The sequence below is a fragment of the Ictalurus furcatus genome, chromosome 16 (assembly GCF_023375685.1).
Source record: "Ictalurus furcatus strain D&B chromosome 16, Billie_1.0, whole genome shotgun sequence".
NCBI classification, from domain to species: domain Eukaryota; kingdom Metazoa; phylum Chordata; class Actinopteri; order Siluriformes; family Ictaluridae; genus Ictalurus; species Ictalurus furcatus.
Window position 1 is genome coordinate 23,826,654 of NC_071270.1, and position 15,898 is coordinate 23,842,551.

Consider the following 15,898-nt stretch of genomic DNA (forward strand, 5'->3'; position numbering starts at 1 on the left):
GTCCTTGTTACACGCACAGTAAATGTGATGCCTGATAACTCGTGTTCGAGTGGAGACATTATCTTTTGACCCATATGCCTTTATATCTGAGGATAATGTCAGCGTAAGGGTGGGAATGTTCTTCAGAATTCCTTTCGCTGGAATTTCACCCTCGTGTCACAGCTGGCTGCAGTTTTCATGAAGCGATTAATATGCGTTAGCTGTATACTTGAATAAAGTAGGAGTAGTAATTATAGTGTCATTTTATTGCCAAAGGAGTCATTTAATATACATTCTAAGCATGCGGAAGCACAAAACCGGTTGAACTGACCTGACGCATATGATTAATTAGTTTTATTTTTACTGCATTGAAAAACCACACCAGCAGCATAGCGTTGTTGGCTGTAATGTGTGGTTGTTGATAGAAATGTGTATGCTTGATTTAATATCAGATTTTTGTTGTGTGGGAACTTTGGGGAGTGAAGTGCCTGCTATGAAGACACTCCAGAGCCTCGCCTGTCTGCTTCTCTGATGTAGCAGAGAGAGATCGGGCGTGTCAGGGTGGCAAAAACACACATCATGGAATATAGGTTTGTTTACGTTTTTAAACAGAGCTCTAGAAGCTTACCTGAAGCTGCCGTAGACAATGAGGAGAATCGAAATGAGGAAGGTGGACACCTGGCTGGAGTCGACAAGGGAGTACGCCCTGTGGGGGGGGGGGGACACACACAAGAGAGAGAGTCAGAGAGAGAAAAAGTAATTATTGTTGTCCGTTAAGAGGGACAGCAGAAGAAGCATCCCTGGACAATTGCTTTCTTAAATCGCTCGTCCAGCTTGCTTTATTTTATCCTGCATCCGAGATCCGTGACCCAGAGCACGAGATGACAGATCCATACAGAAATACTGTTAGATATATCTGCAAGGAGCAATTACGGGGCCAAGCACGGCAGAGGCAAAGTAAGGAGATAAGAAAGCATGATTTTAGAATGGTCGCTCAGAAGTTAGAAGCAAAAATGTGCTTTTTTCACCCCATACCTCGTAAACACTTAAACACAGATACCCTCATGTTATGATGCCCATGACGTATACGACGTTTGGTCTGAATATGCGAACGCATAAATCAGTGCACTTGTAAATATCAAGCTCAAGTCTGATACGTTCACACCACCATTTAATTCTCAGAATATTTTTGAACAAAATCTGACTGAAGAGACTTTTTTTTTTTTATATCCAAATCAAACAATGCAAAACAACGTGCATTTCTGTCTGTATAAAACTACATAAATCAAAATGAGCTACGCATAGAGGTTTATTGCTTACAGCAGGTTCACCGTACTTTAAAAATAAATACGTGTATAAATTCTCCCAAAAAACTTTGACTGAATAATAATAATATTAATTTTAAAAAATCGAATAAAAAAAAAAAACAACAACAACAAAAAAAATCCCCCAAAAAACAACTGAAAACATACGGAGACCTGCAGAAGAAACAGAGCTCCAAAGCCGGCTAAAATGCCCGGTTTCCACGGCCTCCGGCGTTCAAAAGCTGCTGAAGGGCTCTTTCTAACCGGTATAACGTGGTCATGGAACCGTATAACTCGTGTTGATCGTTTTCCCCAAGTGGAGATCTCGCCGACTCACTATGAAAGAACGTGATCATGTGACCAGCGTGACCTCTATGGCTTGTGCAGACTGGGACCTCCGGTGTTCAACCGTGCAACTGTATTACATACACAACTAATATGCAAGTTAACGAATTTCACCGATTTTTATTTGGTGCTGAACTTAAATTAAAATGTTGAAATGTATTTTTTTGTGTTATTTGCAGTATTCCGTTTTTATATGTTAGCGAGCCCAATTGTCCTTGAGGTCAGAAAAGTAATAACGTGTTCTGAACGTTGTCAGTGTTATGACAACGTTTGTAATGCAGAAACAATAATGTGGCACTGCAGGCTGTTTTTGCTTCATAATACTCTGCAATATGAACATTTATCCATTCGTTACTATTTGTCGCTCATCCTCTACTGTAAACTGTGCAATATCACCTTCGTCACTTATCTGGATATAAACGAGGTGTTACTCATCTGTATGTATTCATATTCTTATTCATCTGTACATACACTGAGGCGTTCATAGTGTACATATCATTATGATTTTTTTTCTATTCCTATTGTATATATTATATATAAAATTTTTAGACATTTTTGATATTCCATTCCTATTTAACGTGTATTCTTTCATATCTGTTTTTTTGTGTAATTGAGCTGCTGTAACGAAGGAATTTCCCCAGTGTGTGATCAACAAAGTCTTATCTTAGCCTTTTTAGTCACTCGTAGCAGTTTAGAAGAAACTACTTAATGCTTAGTTACAGCTAAAAACCTTGTTACATTTACTTACGGTCCTCATTTCAGATTTGCAAGCATTCCTGGCCGTGGTAATGGGTAAATGGGGAAAACAAAACAAAACAAAAAACCCTGACAAAATGCGACCGCTAGGCGATTGCACCTGCTACATCCTGTATATTTCTGCTGTAATACTGCAGCGTGATGTGGTGAGAGAAAAAAATATTCTGAACCGCAAGCGGTGCACCCTGGAACACACATTTTGTAACATGTAAAGTGGAAACAAACAACAACAAAAAAACCGGAAACAAATTAAAAAGGCAGAGCAGACCTGGTTAGAGGCGACGGCGTAAACCGACTAATCTCTGAACGGCAACAACCAAAAAGCACAGCGGTTTGTTTACTTACACACACACACACACACACACACACACACACACACACACACACACAAAACCGGGTCGCCTCTCGACAGCAATTAAAATAATTGTACCGGAAGCAGAAACCTGAACTAATTCTTACTAACAACCGAGGAGTTGCATTCTGTCTTACGAAAAAGAGCAGGAACTAACTTCGCTCACGGATTAGCCACAACGTTGAAACAATTCTACACCACGTGTTGTTTCTTAACAAATTCAAAATCGTAACCGCTGTAGTAGAAGGGGAATAAAACACGCGCCGTCGTGGGAGATCCGGCAGATCGACAACACGAAAACGCAGCCGTTGTGAACTCGGCGTTTACGGACCCGTACTTCGCTCTAAACCTGCGCACAAACACACCGAGGGTGTGGAATGTGTTCAGCTCCTGCGAGGGTCACGTTACTGCATTCAAACCCCTACAGTATATAACCACGAGACACCTAGAGAAAACGCAGAGGACGACAAGGATCCTTAAGGACACACCAGAACGCCGCCGTGCCTCGGATTAGACCAGTTACGACGAAAGATGAAAAGTTCCCCTTCGAAGAAACAGCCACTCTGCCGGAGCGGTTTGGCTATCGGACGACGCCGTGAACTCGGGGGTTCAGAGGTCAACTCGGCACAAACTGACAGGTTTTTCACCACCGACGTGAATCCAGTGACGCAAGCGTTTCATCAGAACGAACGCAATTTCGCAAAACGCCACGGTTACAAGTAGGATCCAGACGCTTGGCGGACGGTATCTGGGAATCTCTCACGGATTCAGTTTCTCAACAGCGGTCGAGTCGGACAATTTAACCCTTGTGCGTCACTTTTAAATAAATAAATAAATAAATAAATAAAAAGTTACACGTAGGTCCATAGGCCGAGAATGTCCAAAATCTGTCGGAAAAATATTCTACATTTATTTACTGTTTTTCCCACTTTCACTGACTTTTTCATTTTTCAAACCAGCATCGGTTCTAATCATAAATCACCAAACCTTCATTCAGTTTCAGAACTGTAACCCTTTAAACGTGGGTTTCTTTACATAATGCAAAAATCTTCAAGGCTCAGGAACCTTCTCTGACTCGTATACACGGGGTGGGGTTTGTGATTTCCACTGCGATATCGTTTCTTGCTTTCAAACGGTTCTCAAACACGTACAACGTTCAGTACATACATACAAATCAGAACTCTGATATCCACACACACACACACACACACACACACACACACACACACACACACGCACACACGCACACACACACACACGCACACACACACGCACACGCACGCGATTATATCTGCATGATTTATTCAGTTGTTCTGCAGTTCTCTATAACACAGCAGAATCAGAAAAAACAGGAAAAGCATGGATTTTCCCCAGAGGCTAAACCTGAGGTAATACGACAACATTTCAGAAATGTTTTTAAAAAATTCAATGTTTTGAAACCTTGTCAATAAAAATAAAAGCCTGTTAACGTGACGGGGATTAAATATCGAATGGGTTTCAATGGGGACATTTTTCTCCATTAGGTCCCGAGTGTAAGTATTTTGTGTACCTCGTTTAAAATAGATTCGTGAAAGCAAAATGAGGGTGAGAGATGAAAATTCCAACAAAAATACACACCTTTTGCAAAAAAAAAAATATGCTGTTTGCATTAACACAGACAAAACGAATAAAAAAAAAAAAAAAAGTTTTTAAATGGAAAGACAAAAGGCAAAAGACATAAGGACGAGCAAGGGTTAAAGTCTGTCGCACGGAGAGCTACAAAAATAAATCGTGTTGTATCTCGAATAAGTCGAAATACACGGGCTTCACCCAACAAACCGAAACCACGTGTTGTTTATCAGAGAAAAATCCGCGGCAAAATTGTTTGAAATTCGTCAAACGACGCACGTTTGCGTGAACGTGAACGGTGGTACACGATCTGTATTTTTCATTTGAACGATGGCACGATTTACGCGTTCACAAACAGAAAACGCAACCGTGAATACAATTTGCAATTGGGTTCGACGATAAGTCCGGAAACTACTTCCACATTCGCGTGCTCCGACGCAGCAAAAACAAAACAAAACAAAAAAAGACTTCTGACACGATTCCGTAAAGGCGTCTTTCTTCATTAAAGTCGTTACAACTCGCAAAATTACCACTTACAAGGCACCAGAAACGCAATATCATGGGGCGTGACGGGACGACGCGAGCGTTTTTAAAGAAATGTAACAACTTGGATTGCGAGAGTGGGCGTTAGGGTTGGGGGGAAGGGAGGGGGGGGGCAAAGAAATTGAGATCTAGAAATCAAAATGGAGGAAATCTTAAAATAATTAGCAACAAACAAACAAACAAACCAACCACTGGAACGTACTGTATTTACATGGGACTTCATGGGGTTTTCCATCCAGCTCCCTTATACAAACGTTAAAAGTTCAAATAAAAATACTTGAACTAAAAAAAAAAAAAAAAAAAAAAAACCATGTATGAATGAAGAAAAAAAAAAAAAATGCAGCTATTAGGGGAAAAAAAGAGGGAAAAAATTGATCAGAAAATCTTTCAAATCAGACGCAGCACATTTGGAAATTGAGAAAATCCAAACTAAGACATAATGTGACTTGTGACTGGTGTGTATGTATGATATGATTGCTCAGGGGTTAAAGGATCTGGGTGACTGATCAGAAGGTCAGGAGTTCAAGCCCCAGCACTGCCAAGCTACCACCGTTGGGCCCTTGAGCAAGGCCCTTAACCCTCAATTACTCAGTTGTATAAAGGAGATAAATGTGAGTCGCTCTGGATAAAGGGCCAAATGCCAGGAATGAATGAATGAACGTAAATGTGGCAGGTTGGTTTGTAGGACTGAATGAACAAAAAGAAAAGAAGAAGAAGAAGAAAAAAAAACCAAACAAAATAATGCAAAGTAAACATCTCTGGAAATTGGAGAAATCCAGACGGATGATGTAATATGATGTATTGTGAGTCAGTGTTTTTAAGAGTAATCGGAGGCGATAAAGAAATCTACATCATTAACGGGTGCTGGAAAAACAATCCTCATCAGCGAAGCCGAAAGTCTAAACAAGACTTCCCAGCCCGAACTTCTCGGGGGCGTAGGAAGTAAATACGGCATAATATCAGGGTGGACTGAGAGGACCGGGGAAGTGCGAGAGTGCGGGGGAAGAAAAAGCACTAAAATAAACAACGCTGAAAACATGACCACCTTTCTGATCTTTTCATACGCAACCTCTTCCGGTTTCACATTTGGCCACAGTGTCATGACCTCACCACGGACTTTCCCAAAATACCCATTAAAAATGTTCCCGTTTTCCATTTGTGTGTCTCGGCTTTAATTTAACACCGCAGTAGTAATCGCTTAACCATTTCAGATATTTCTTATACGTAACCCCTCCGTTTCCACAGGCTCAAAAGTAATTGGACGACCCGACGATTATAAATCTAAGGATTATTTTTAATACTAGGATGCAAATCCTTTGCAGTGACCGACTGAAATCTGAAACGCACGGACGTCGTCAAATGCCGAGTTTCCTCCGTCGGGATGCGCGAGACACACTGGGTGTAGCCGATACGACCATTTGAAACGTCCTGAGAAAGACAAACCAAGAAAGACGAGAAACGTGGAACGGGTCGGCCAAGGAAAACATCGGCGGTCGAGGACAAACGTCGCGAGAGCGGTGAAGAGAACGCCAAGAAGGAAAGTCAGTGAAATCAACAACCTTCACAGGGCAGGGGTGAAGGCCGAGATCACGATCCACCGTTCGGAGAAGATTTCGAGAGCGGAGACGTATTAGAAGCCGTACCACAAGATGCAAACCGCTCATCATCAGCAGTGAGAATCGGAAAGCCAGATCGGACTTACAGAGACGAGCCACGACAGTTCTGGAACCCAGATTAGCGTCGACCAAAGTGACGAAAAGGCCAAAGTCCGGAGAAAGAAAGAACCTGCTCATGATCCAAAACATACACACAAGCTCTAGAGTCCAGCTTCAGTCCACCGGTCCTACCGATGGAGGTAGTGTCATGAAGTCATGACAAGATTCAGTACCGAGATTCAAATCTTTCTATTTTTTCAACACGTTTCCATCCTCCTCGGCTTGAACGACAGTGTTCCACAAATTTACGCAGAGATGTTCTGCCATTCTTCAGAGACTATTTTTTTTCAGCAGCTCTTTCCTGGAGGGGCTGCGTTGCTCTACTTTTCTCTTTAAAAACACCCCAGAGCTGTTCTACTGGATTCGTCAGGCGACATACTTAGTCATATCTTTCACGTTCTTTAGAACCTCGTGTGTGATTTTGGCAGTGCGCTCTAGGATCGCAGTCATGCTGGAATATTCCTGTTCTGCCAAGCTTCTGGAGACTGGGGATCATCCCGTCAGCCAGTATTTTGGTACAGCCGCAGGCATGCATGGTGCCCGTCTAAAAAAGTCATCCCCGCAAGCCTCGTATCGTCACGCTCCCACCACCGTGCTTCACCGTCAGGACTATGCATTCACCGTGGAAGATCTGGCCAGGTTCACGCCGAACACGCTGGACCCCATCAGAGCCGAACAAATTTATCTTGGTCTCATCTGACCGAAGAACGTGCTCCCAATATTAACCGAGCTTGTTCTCATGTTCTTTAGAAAATTTTTTAAATCGTTCGGCTTTGTGCCGAAGAGCAAGCAAGGCTTTTTTTTTTTTTTCTCACCTTGGATGCCGTCCATAGAGGTTGACGTTATGCAAATGTTCTTCAAACTTTCTGAGCGGTCACGGAAACTCTGATTTCTACTGATAACCCCTGTGCTAAGTCTGCAGCACTCGCCCCGTCTGTTTTTCAGAGCTAGACTGTGCAAGTGAGCGCACTTTCTGTCTAATCAGATCATCAATCTAATCGTAGCTCGCCTCCTGGGCATGTAGGCAGCTGCAATATTATAAAATGCAGAATTTAACCGCACGATGGCTGCTAAGAACGACGACAAAGCCAGCAAAGCTCGCGGTTCAGTCCGACACGCCGAATCGGCGCTCTTACCGTACGGCAAAAACTCTATGCGTTGCTTTGTGGGTCATGTTTGCACACAGTGGCATTGGCTGAGAAAGTCAATAAAGAGCGTCGTGAAACCTTAACTAACCCGTTTTAGATACTGTTTGGTTAACTCACGAGACCCAGTTTGACTGTCGTTAATTGTTGTTTACACTCACTGCATGATATCATCGTGACAGTATTTACAATGCCTCCATTTAATGCACTAACATCAACACCCTTGGTAAATACAAGCAACGGCGGTGAAAAATTCTCTCAGATCCTTTGCCATATATTCTCCAACCTAATCAGGCATTACAGGACTCAGAGCTGTTATCTTGGCAAAGGGACCTAGCACACAGTATTGACTAAAAAGGTGCCAATAATTACACACACATATTTAACAAGGATATTTTTTGATAAATCTGTGCTGTGTTTGCAATTGTTTGATATCCATGAGAGCATTTTTGTGAACTTTTTTTTAAACAAAAGGTTAAACGATAAAAAAAAGCCAAGTTACAGAGCCTTCTTTGCTCGTATTTACTATATCAGGGTGCCAATATATTGAGACCTTTTAGCTGTACTCATGTCCGACGCGCGGGAATAGAAGAACGATTTAGATGAACGCGTGTTGTGATGACGTCACATGACTCGAATTAGCGGGAAAATCCGCAAATATATATAATAATAATTGTAAGCTCTGACGAATATCGCGGCGTTTAATTGATTTTGCGTTCATACCTGCACGATCATGAAATCCCGGAGGGACCGTTTAGGGCTTTTAATCCAAAAAACGTGTCTACGTTTTGTTTTTTTTTGTTTTTTTCACAAAACATTGACCGATTCCCACGTGTTTGCTTCACATTCCTTCAGACAGAATCATAACGTTTAGAAACGTTCCACTAAATTGTGCGATCTGATGAGGACGGAGCGTCGCCTGACGCTCTCCCTCGGTCTAGACGACGATGACCCGCACACAGATGATTCGCTACAGATCTGTCAATCATATCGCATGCTCATTAACGTCCACCTTCCTGTATGAACTTCGGCGTTCGGTCTCCGTCCAATAACCGACGGATTTGTAGAAACAACTTCTACAGATGAGACATGAAGGCAATAAATATATGATGATGACCGGATATGATTTGTACGTGTTTTTTAATGCGATTTGAGGTCTTTTTGTTTTATTTTATATAAGAATGCTGGGTCAGGGGTTAAAGGATCTGGGTTAGTGATCAGAAGGTCAGGAGTTCAAGCCCCAGCATGCCAAGCCACCACTGTTGGGCCCTTGAGCAAGGCCCTTAACCCTCAACTGCCCAGTTGTATAAATCAGATACATGTAAGTCGCTCTGGATAAGAGCGTCCGCCAAATGCCATAAATGTAATGCAAGTGAACGAAGGATACTTAGATAAGAAATGCTACGCAGCTACAGAGAGTATAAGTATGCCTCGTGATGAACTGCATATTATTCTTAACTGAAAAAAAGAGTACAGAGTGCTCCTAGCGCACCTTTTATTTTCATTCATTCGGCGAATTGTAGTAACCTTCATTTTCAGGTCAGACCAGCACCTGTCTGCCTGAGGGTCCGTCATCCAGGCCAACTCGCTAGAACATCTCTCAAGCTCTTCTAAAACACCTCTTCTACGGATTCATGAGCACTCGAACCTATTCATAGTTTTTCACTCTCAGGTTTACGAGCAGCACGAATACGTGGCTCAGAACTTTCAAGCGTTCATGACTACAGGTTTTGAAGGACGTGTGGGATTTATGACGCCGAACACGTGTGTACCTGGCAGATGGATGGCAACTAAACTCTCAGCACACACACACACATATATATATATATATAAAAAATAAAATACATTCAGTACGAAAAAAAACATACAACAACAATGCAGGCTTTGTAGAGCGAAGCCCAAACTGCCAGAATCAGCTTTTTATTGAGGTTTAAACATAAGCAGGCAAACCTGCGTTCCAACGCTGGACCTTTCACTCGGGCTGTACAAGGGATCGTATTGTACGCGTGCTCGTAACTCACGTGCCCTCGGTTGAACTCGCGAATCCGATTGGTCGGAAGGTGTGTGGGGGTTTCTTTTTGGCCTCAGAAAATAGTTCCGGCTGTAACGTGGACGACGGGTTAATATTCACGCGCTCGTTCTAATAAGTTATTGTTTCTATAGTAACCGCTCATACACAGGGACGTGCGCCCCATAATCCAAGACTAATGATGAACAGGGTTCAATTTTTTATTTTTTTTAAAAAATCGTCGTTTAACAAAGTAAAACGTATATAATAGTTCACACGGTGATGTTATCGTTAGGAGACGTTTATTTATTCGGTGTTTATGGAAGATGTTTCGGGTGTAAGCACTTCCCCGAGCTGGAAAGTCTTCGGGATGGAGGAGTTTACACTTTCCAGATTCTTGGTAAAAATGATTATTATTTTTTTTTGAGAGAGAGAGAGAGAGAGAGAGAGAGAGAGAGAGAGAGAGAGAGAGAGAGACTGGTGAGGAAATGACTATGACAGCAATAACAAACTTGAGGAACGAACTTGTCTCTCAGTCGTCCCAGAACATTAAATCTAACTATAAACTGTTAGAATGCGTGACATGTTGTGCATAACACACTCCAGACCATCCTGGTGTAGAAAAATAACGCATTTCGGCGGCGTAGCGGCTAGAGATCGCACGGTATGCCGGCACGACAGCAGTATCGCGATACTAAAGCTTCAAAACCCCGCCGATGCCACTGCATTCTATAATCGGTAGTATCGTCAGTACCGTAGTACCGTAAGGAACGTCGTACGTGCGGCGGTTAACATCGTCGCTAAAACGACACGTCTCGCTGCTCTCGCACGACACACAAAGGTTAGTGTATTCAGGTTCATGTAATCTAAACTGTTTACCTTAATCTTTAAAGAGTTCGTGGTTGATCATAAGCGAGCTACTGTTACGCTAACCGCTGGGTGTAAATACTAAAATTAGCCGTGTTTGATCGTAAGCGTTATATATATATATATATATATATATAAGTAAAAAAAAACACACCTTGTATTTCTGTACATTTGGATTTGAATTACGAACGAACACAATATTGCGTGGTATATATTGTGATTCTTCAGCTGGTATAGTATCATAAGATATCGTGCATTATTTACGTATAACAGCAGGGTCCATCGCGTGTTATTCTTTACACGTCGCAGCGCTGTTGAATTATTGATCGACCAGATCTTGATTCTATAACAGCAGGACTCGCAGTAGCTGTAACACATAATGGCAGATTTACATCAGTACCCTCGGTCCAACGAGAATACTTTCCGGTAAAGAGCCGTTTACACGGTGCCTCCAGTGTCAGTTTATGCATTCCGGTTTCTCAGGAACATGACGGCCTGCGTTTTTTTTTTTTTTGTCTTTTAACCTCCGAGAGAAAGGAAAAAAGAACCTGATGAGGAAGCAACTGATTAAAACTCCGGTAACGCAAGTGTCGGCGTTTAAACTATAACCTTGCCTTTCTGCGGTTACCAATACGCTTACGCTGTCGTTTTATTTTGTGGTCTTGTTCACTTCCCCCTTCTGCTTCATTGTCATTGTCTCAAAGAACGTTTTTTCTTTCTTTTTTTCCCCCCCTGTCTGAAGACAGCAAACAGACGCCATCCATGTCTAAAATAATAGAGAAATCTTCAACTAAAGGTACGTTAAACACGCGACGTGTTAACGGGTGACGGCTTAAACGAAACCGACTTCATGTTAAAACTAATCAATTTCCTGGTTACACGACCGCACTTTTTGACCATGGAGCACGCAGTTACGGAAGGGATTTATTTATTTATTTATTTACTTATAATCGCACTAGCCGGTGTCACCCAGATGAAGACGGGTTCCCTTCCGAGTCTGGTTCCTCTCGGAGGTTTCTTCCTCGTTTTTTTGTCTCGGAGGTTTCCCCTCGCCGCTGCCGCCGCGCTCATTAGGGATAAATTTATCCGTTTAAATCGTATATCTGGAATCTTGTGACAACGTGCACTGTTAAAAGTGCTATACAAACAACACTGACCTGTCTAACATGAACCAACCCACTTTGAAAATGCTCCACAGCGTTAAACGCGCCTACGGGAGGACAAAAACAATTAAATGTTGCGTCATTCTTTAATAAATAAATTGCAGTCGCCACATTACTGGGTTAGAAGAGAATTAAAAACACGTCTATGTGCCATTATAGTAACAATGGAAAAGTGGTTTCATCTTATCGCATGCTTTATGAAAACACAGACAGGGTGTAAAAGGTATGACTGAATTCTAACGACCTTTGGGTGGGGATAATTGGATACAATGCTAATTGCCAACACACACGGGTACAGTACAGTACGGTACATTTCCATTATCTCCAACCAAATTTTTTATTTTTATTTGTTAAATGCTGCTCGCGTACGTGACGTTGACGGACAACACAGATCGGACACAACCATCATGCCTGTGATGATCTGCGGAGATCTGATATTGGCATCATATCTAAAAAAAGGGAGTGGCCTAGATCCCTAATCATCATTCCGTATTTCCTCTGAGAGGAATCTGGCTGGAAAGGCAACATTTTTGCATGGCATTGGGACTCCTGGGAAATTACAGTCCTATTCAAAAGGCACGTGAGGACAGTTGAGGTCAGGCTTGTGTGAGATGTTTCATTCTCAGAATTTTCCATTTTGGGGGTGGGGTGGGGGGGGAACTCCAGAACTAACAGACAAAAAGGCATGAATGAGAGCACATCCAGAATATCAGGTTTAAGTAGAGTACACGGGGGTACAACATAACCTGCTGTGCAGTCAGGAACTGCTTGCTGGCAGCACCAATTGAGAAAATTCAACCAGATGGTGGATTCTGAGCTGATCCCACAGTAATGCTCAGTAAAATGTAAAAAATGTGATTCAATCATTTTACAAAACGGTTGTCCGAGGTCCACTTGGCTGAAATTTTCTCTGTTCTGATGCTCAAAGCGTCTAAGTGTTTACTAAAGGGTCTCCCGTTTTATCGCGGAGAAAAGAGACTGCTCTCTCGACGTCTTTTTGTACCGGTGTACCCCGATGTTAAATGTCAGAGATACTGGCAGGTGTGGAAATATTTTGCAGAGTAAACGTCGCTGGATTAGGTGGCCGAGTAATAATATGTCTCACAAGCTTAGTGGGGGAGGGTTTGGTGGACGATTCCTTTCTTTGGACAAAAAAAACTCCAAGGAAATCCTCATGGATCATCTGCTCATCTGAGGAGAGGATTATGGAAGTATTTAAATGGAGTCTTTTCAGTCAAAATGCTCCCCAAAACCAACAGTTTGAACAAACATGCTGGGATGGAACATTTCACTATGGAAAAAGGGATTCAGATCGCCCAAAATGGAAATCAGAGAAGATCTGGGTTTGGTTTAGGGCAGAAATTTATGGGAAAAAAATTTGGCCGGCTTCCCCCGCAATACATTATATGTTAGCTACATTAGCTTTGTTGCTTCGGTGCAAAAATGAAGAAGCAAACACTGGACAGGTATTAAACATCCATCCATCTTCTGTAACACTTATCCAACACAGGGTCGTGAGGCGCCAGGAGCCTATCTCACGAGGACTCGGGGCATGAGATCCCAGGGGACACCCTGGATGAGGTGCTGGAGTACTGGAGGAAACTCCTGAAGCACGGGGAGCACGAAGGGCAGAGGCGGGAATCGAACCCCCAACCCCAGAGGCGCCAGACAAACGTGCTAACCCCTAAGCCTCCAAGGCATTGAACGTGTCCTGGTCAAATAACCACATTTAGGGTAAGGGATTAGAATGATGTACATCTGATATGTTCAAACTATTTCGTTAACGTTTTGTTATCTTAGGATCTTTCAAGTCGTCTTTATTCTAAACGACCTGATCCGACTTTGTAACGGTAATCAATGACTGTTGTGTCAACTTATTGTTATCAGATTAGCCGAGTCAGCTTCTCCGATCCCTCAGATCTCACGGTCATGACATATATAGTGGTAGGAGGAGGAGTGGTAGTTATGGTAGTAGTAATTGATATTTTTCTGTCCTTTAGCATTCTTCACACACATTCTTCACGCAGGGCATGTAAACTCTAACGTTATATTAATGTGAGTATTTTAAATAACCGATTGCTCAAGTTTCTCATCATCCTGCGGCGTCGTATCAGCATTCACATACAGATTTGAATTTTTCTTCTTCATTTCATATTGGCAGAACGTTGTCGTCAGCTGTTTTTGGTCACAATAGTGAGAACAGCACATCTCAACTCACGAACAAAGAATTCTTATACGATTTTTGTTTGTTAAAAAAAAAAAAAAAATCAGTAAAACTCACAACACTGTGTAAACCCCTGCTTTGTGGAGAGATTGTGCAACTGCCCCACTTCACACATAACAGGCATTATTTAATAGTGGCTTTCTCCTGATTTGTTCAACTTAGTGGTGTAACGGTCCAACAACTTGGACTGACGCATCCATTTAAAGGCAACGAATGAAGTGAATTTCTGCAAAGATCAAAAACCGATTATATTTAAATAAACCTGGGGTTGTTTTTTTTTTTTTTTTTTTTAAAGGACAAAACTGGTCCATTTTTTTAAATTAGTAAAATGATACCACTGAAAACCATCTAAAACTCCATCTAGCCGAGTTTTCACAATTGCCACTGCCAGCAAGCAGTTCCCGACTACACATCTGATCCTATTACACCCTGCTGTACTCTCCTTAAACCTGAAAAATACTTCCAAACTGACGTGTAAAGACTTTAATAAGCCAGCATGGTGATTCTACCCCGCAACTCTGATACTTTTAAAAACGGTCGTTTTCCATGTGATTATTTGTGACTTAACCCGAGTTAGGCGTACGATTCTGAACAAAGTTGGTCACGTATCAATCGGATGCTACTAATTGCAGATTAGTAGCAGATTCAGCGATATCGGCAAATGTAGAATCAAAATCATATTGTACCGTATTGTGTGGAAGCCTGACGTTTACATCCCTGGCGCAAACGTGAGGCGTCAGCGTGTAATAAGGAACTTTACGCTATCTTCACACCAAGTTGTTTTTACTCGATACTCTCACATCCCGACGTGTTCCTCACTCTGAAAAGATGGATCTCGTGTAGTGTAACAAGCGGAGGGATTCGCAACACGTAGCTCATGCTATAGTTACAGTATTGACGAGATTCGCACTACTGTGACGATGGTGTCTTTGTTCCTAACTTGTCCAACTATAAATTAAAATAATAATAATAGCTGTTCTGGTTATATTGGCTTGTCCGGGGTGCCTGGGCTGCTGATTTGTACAATGTAAACCAAGTCATTTTCTTTCTCTCTTTTTTTATTTTACATATTTATGTTCAGCTGATGTTACTGGCAATTGAAATGCATCCAATTTCAATACCACATTTGACTATGTGTGATTCACACATGAGATTCAGCGATAAAAATAAATAAACGTGATTCTGACCACCGAAGCTGTGTTGACACTGCATGCAAATGCTGAAGAGGTGCAAATTCAAATCGTCATTAGGACAAACAACTATATTAACCGACACAAGCTACAGCTTGATCTCAACTCAAAAACAAATGATTTCTGATTAATTTTGTCTTTATTTGTCCGAGAAACCCGACCAGAAGTCATGCACAGTGTGAACCCGGCTCTCGGTTAGGTCGATTTTTGCTTCCGATGTTCTGCAACTGACCTTAGAACTGTAGCTATAAAACATACAAATAACACATTTGGGAGCAAAGATGAAAATGTCATTGTTATTTTTTGTCGTCATATAAAAAAATAAATAAAAACTGCCTCATATTATTGGATTTGGATCCCTTTGGAGTGTGTGAACACAGACTGTGTTGGAGCGGAGCAAAGCAAATTGAAATCCTTACTAGGACAAAAACACGAGTAAAATAAAAAATATTTTTAAAATACCATTAGTAAACAAAGTGAAACCACAAATTCCCTCTAAACAGGGACAAGTGTGCTGTTCTTAATTTAGAAGGGAAAACCCAGTGTTGAAGGAATTTTGTGACAGAAACCTTGTTGAATGGAGACTGAGGATTAGCCTGCGTTAATGAGGCTTAACCCGCAATTACTGCACTTGCTAACTGCTAATATAGCAGGCTAAACAAATCACTCGTATATAAAGCGCGCCTTAAAACACATAAC

The 15,898-nt window shown here is 41.8% G+C and overlaps 1 protein-coding gene across 1 annotated transcript in view; it reads right to left on the reverse strand.

Annotated features, from left to right (window-relative positions):
* The window catches only part of sppl3 (signal peptide peptidase 3), a 31,632-nt gene that overhangs the window by 14,140 nt on the left and 1,594 nt on the right, over positions 1-15,898 (reverse strand). Inside the window, exon 2 of the mRNA XM_053645207.1 lies at positions 608-685. Coding sequence (XP_053501182.1) covers positions 608-685 — 78 coding nt within the window. The remainder of the gene's footprint in view (positions 1-607; positions 686-15,898) is intronic.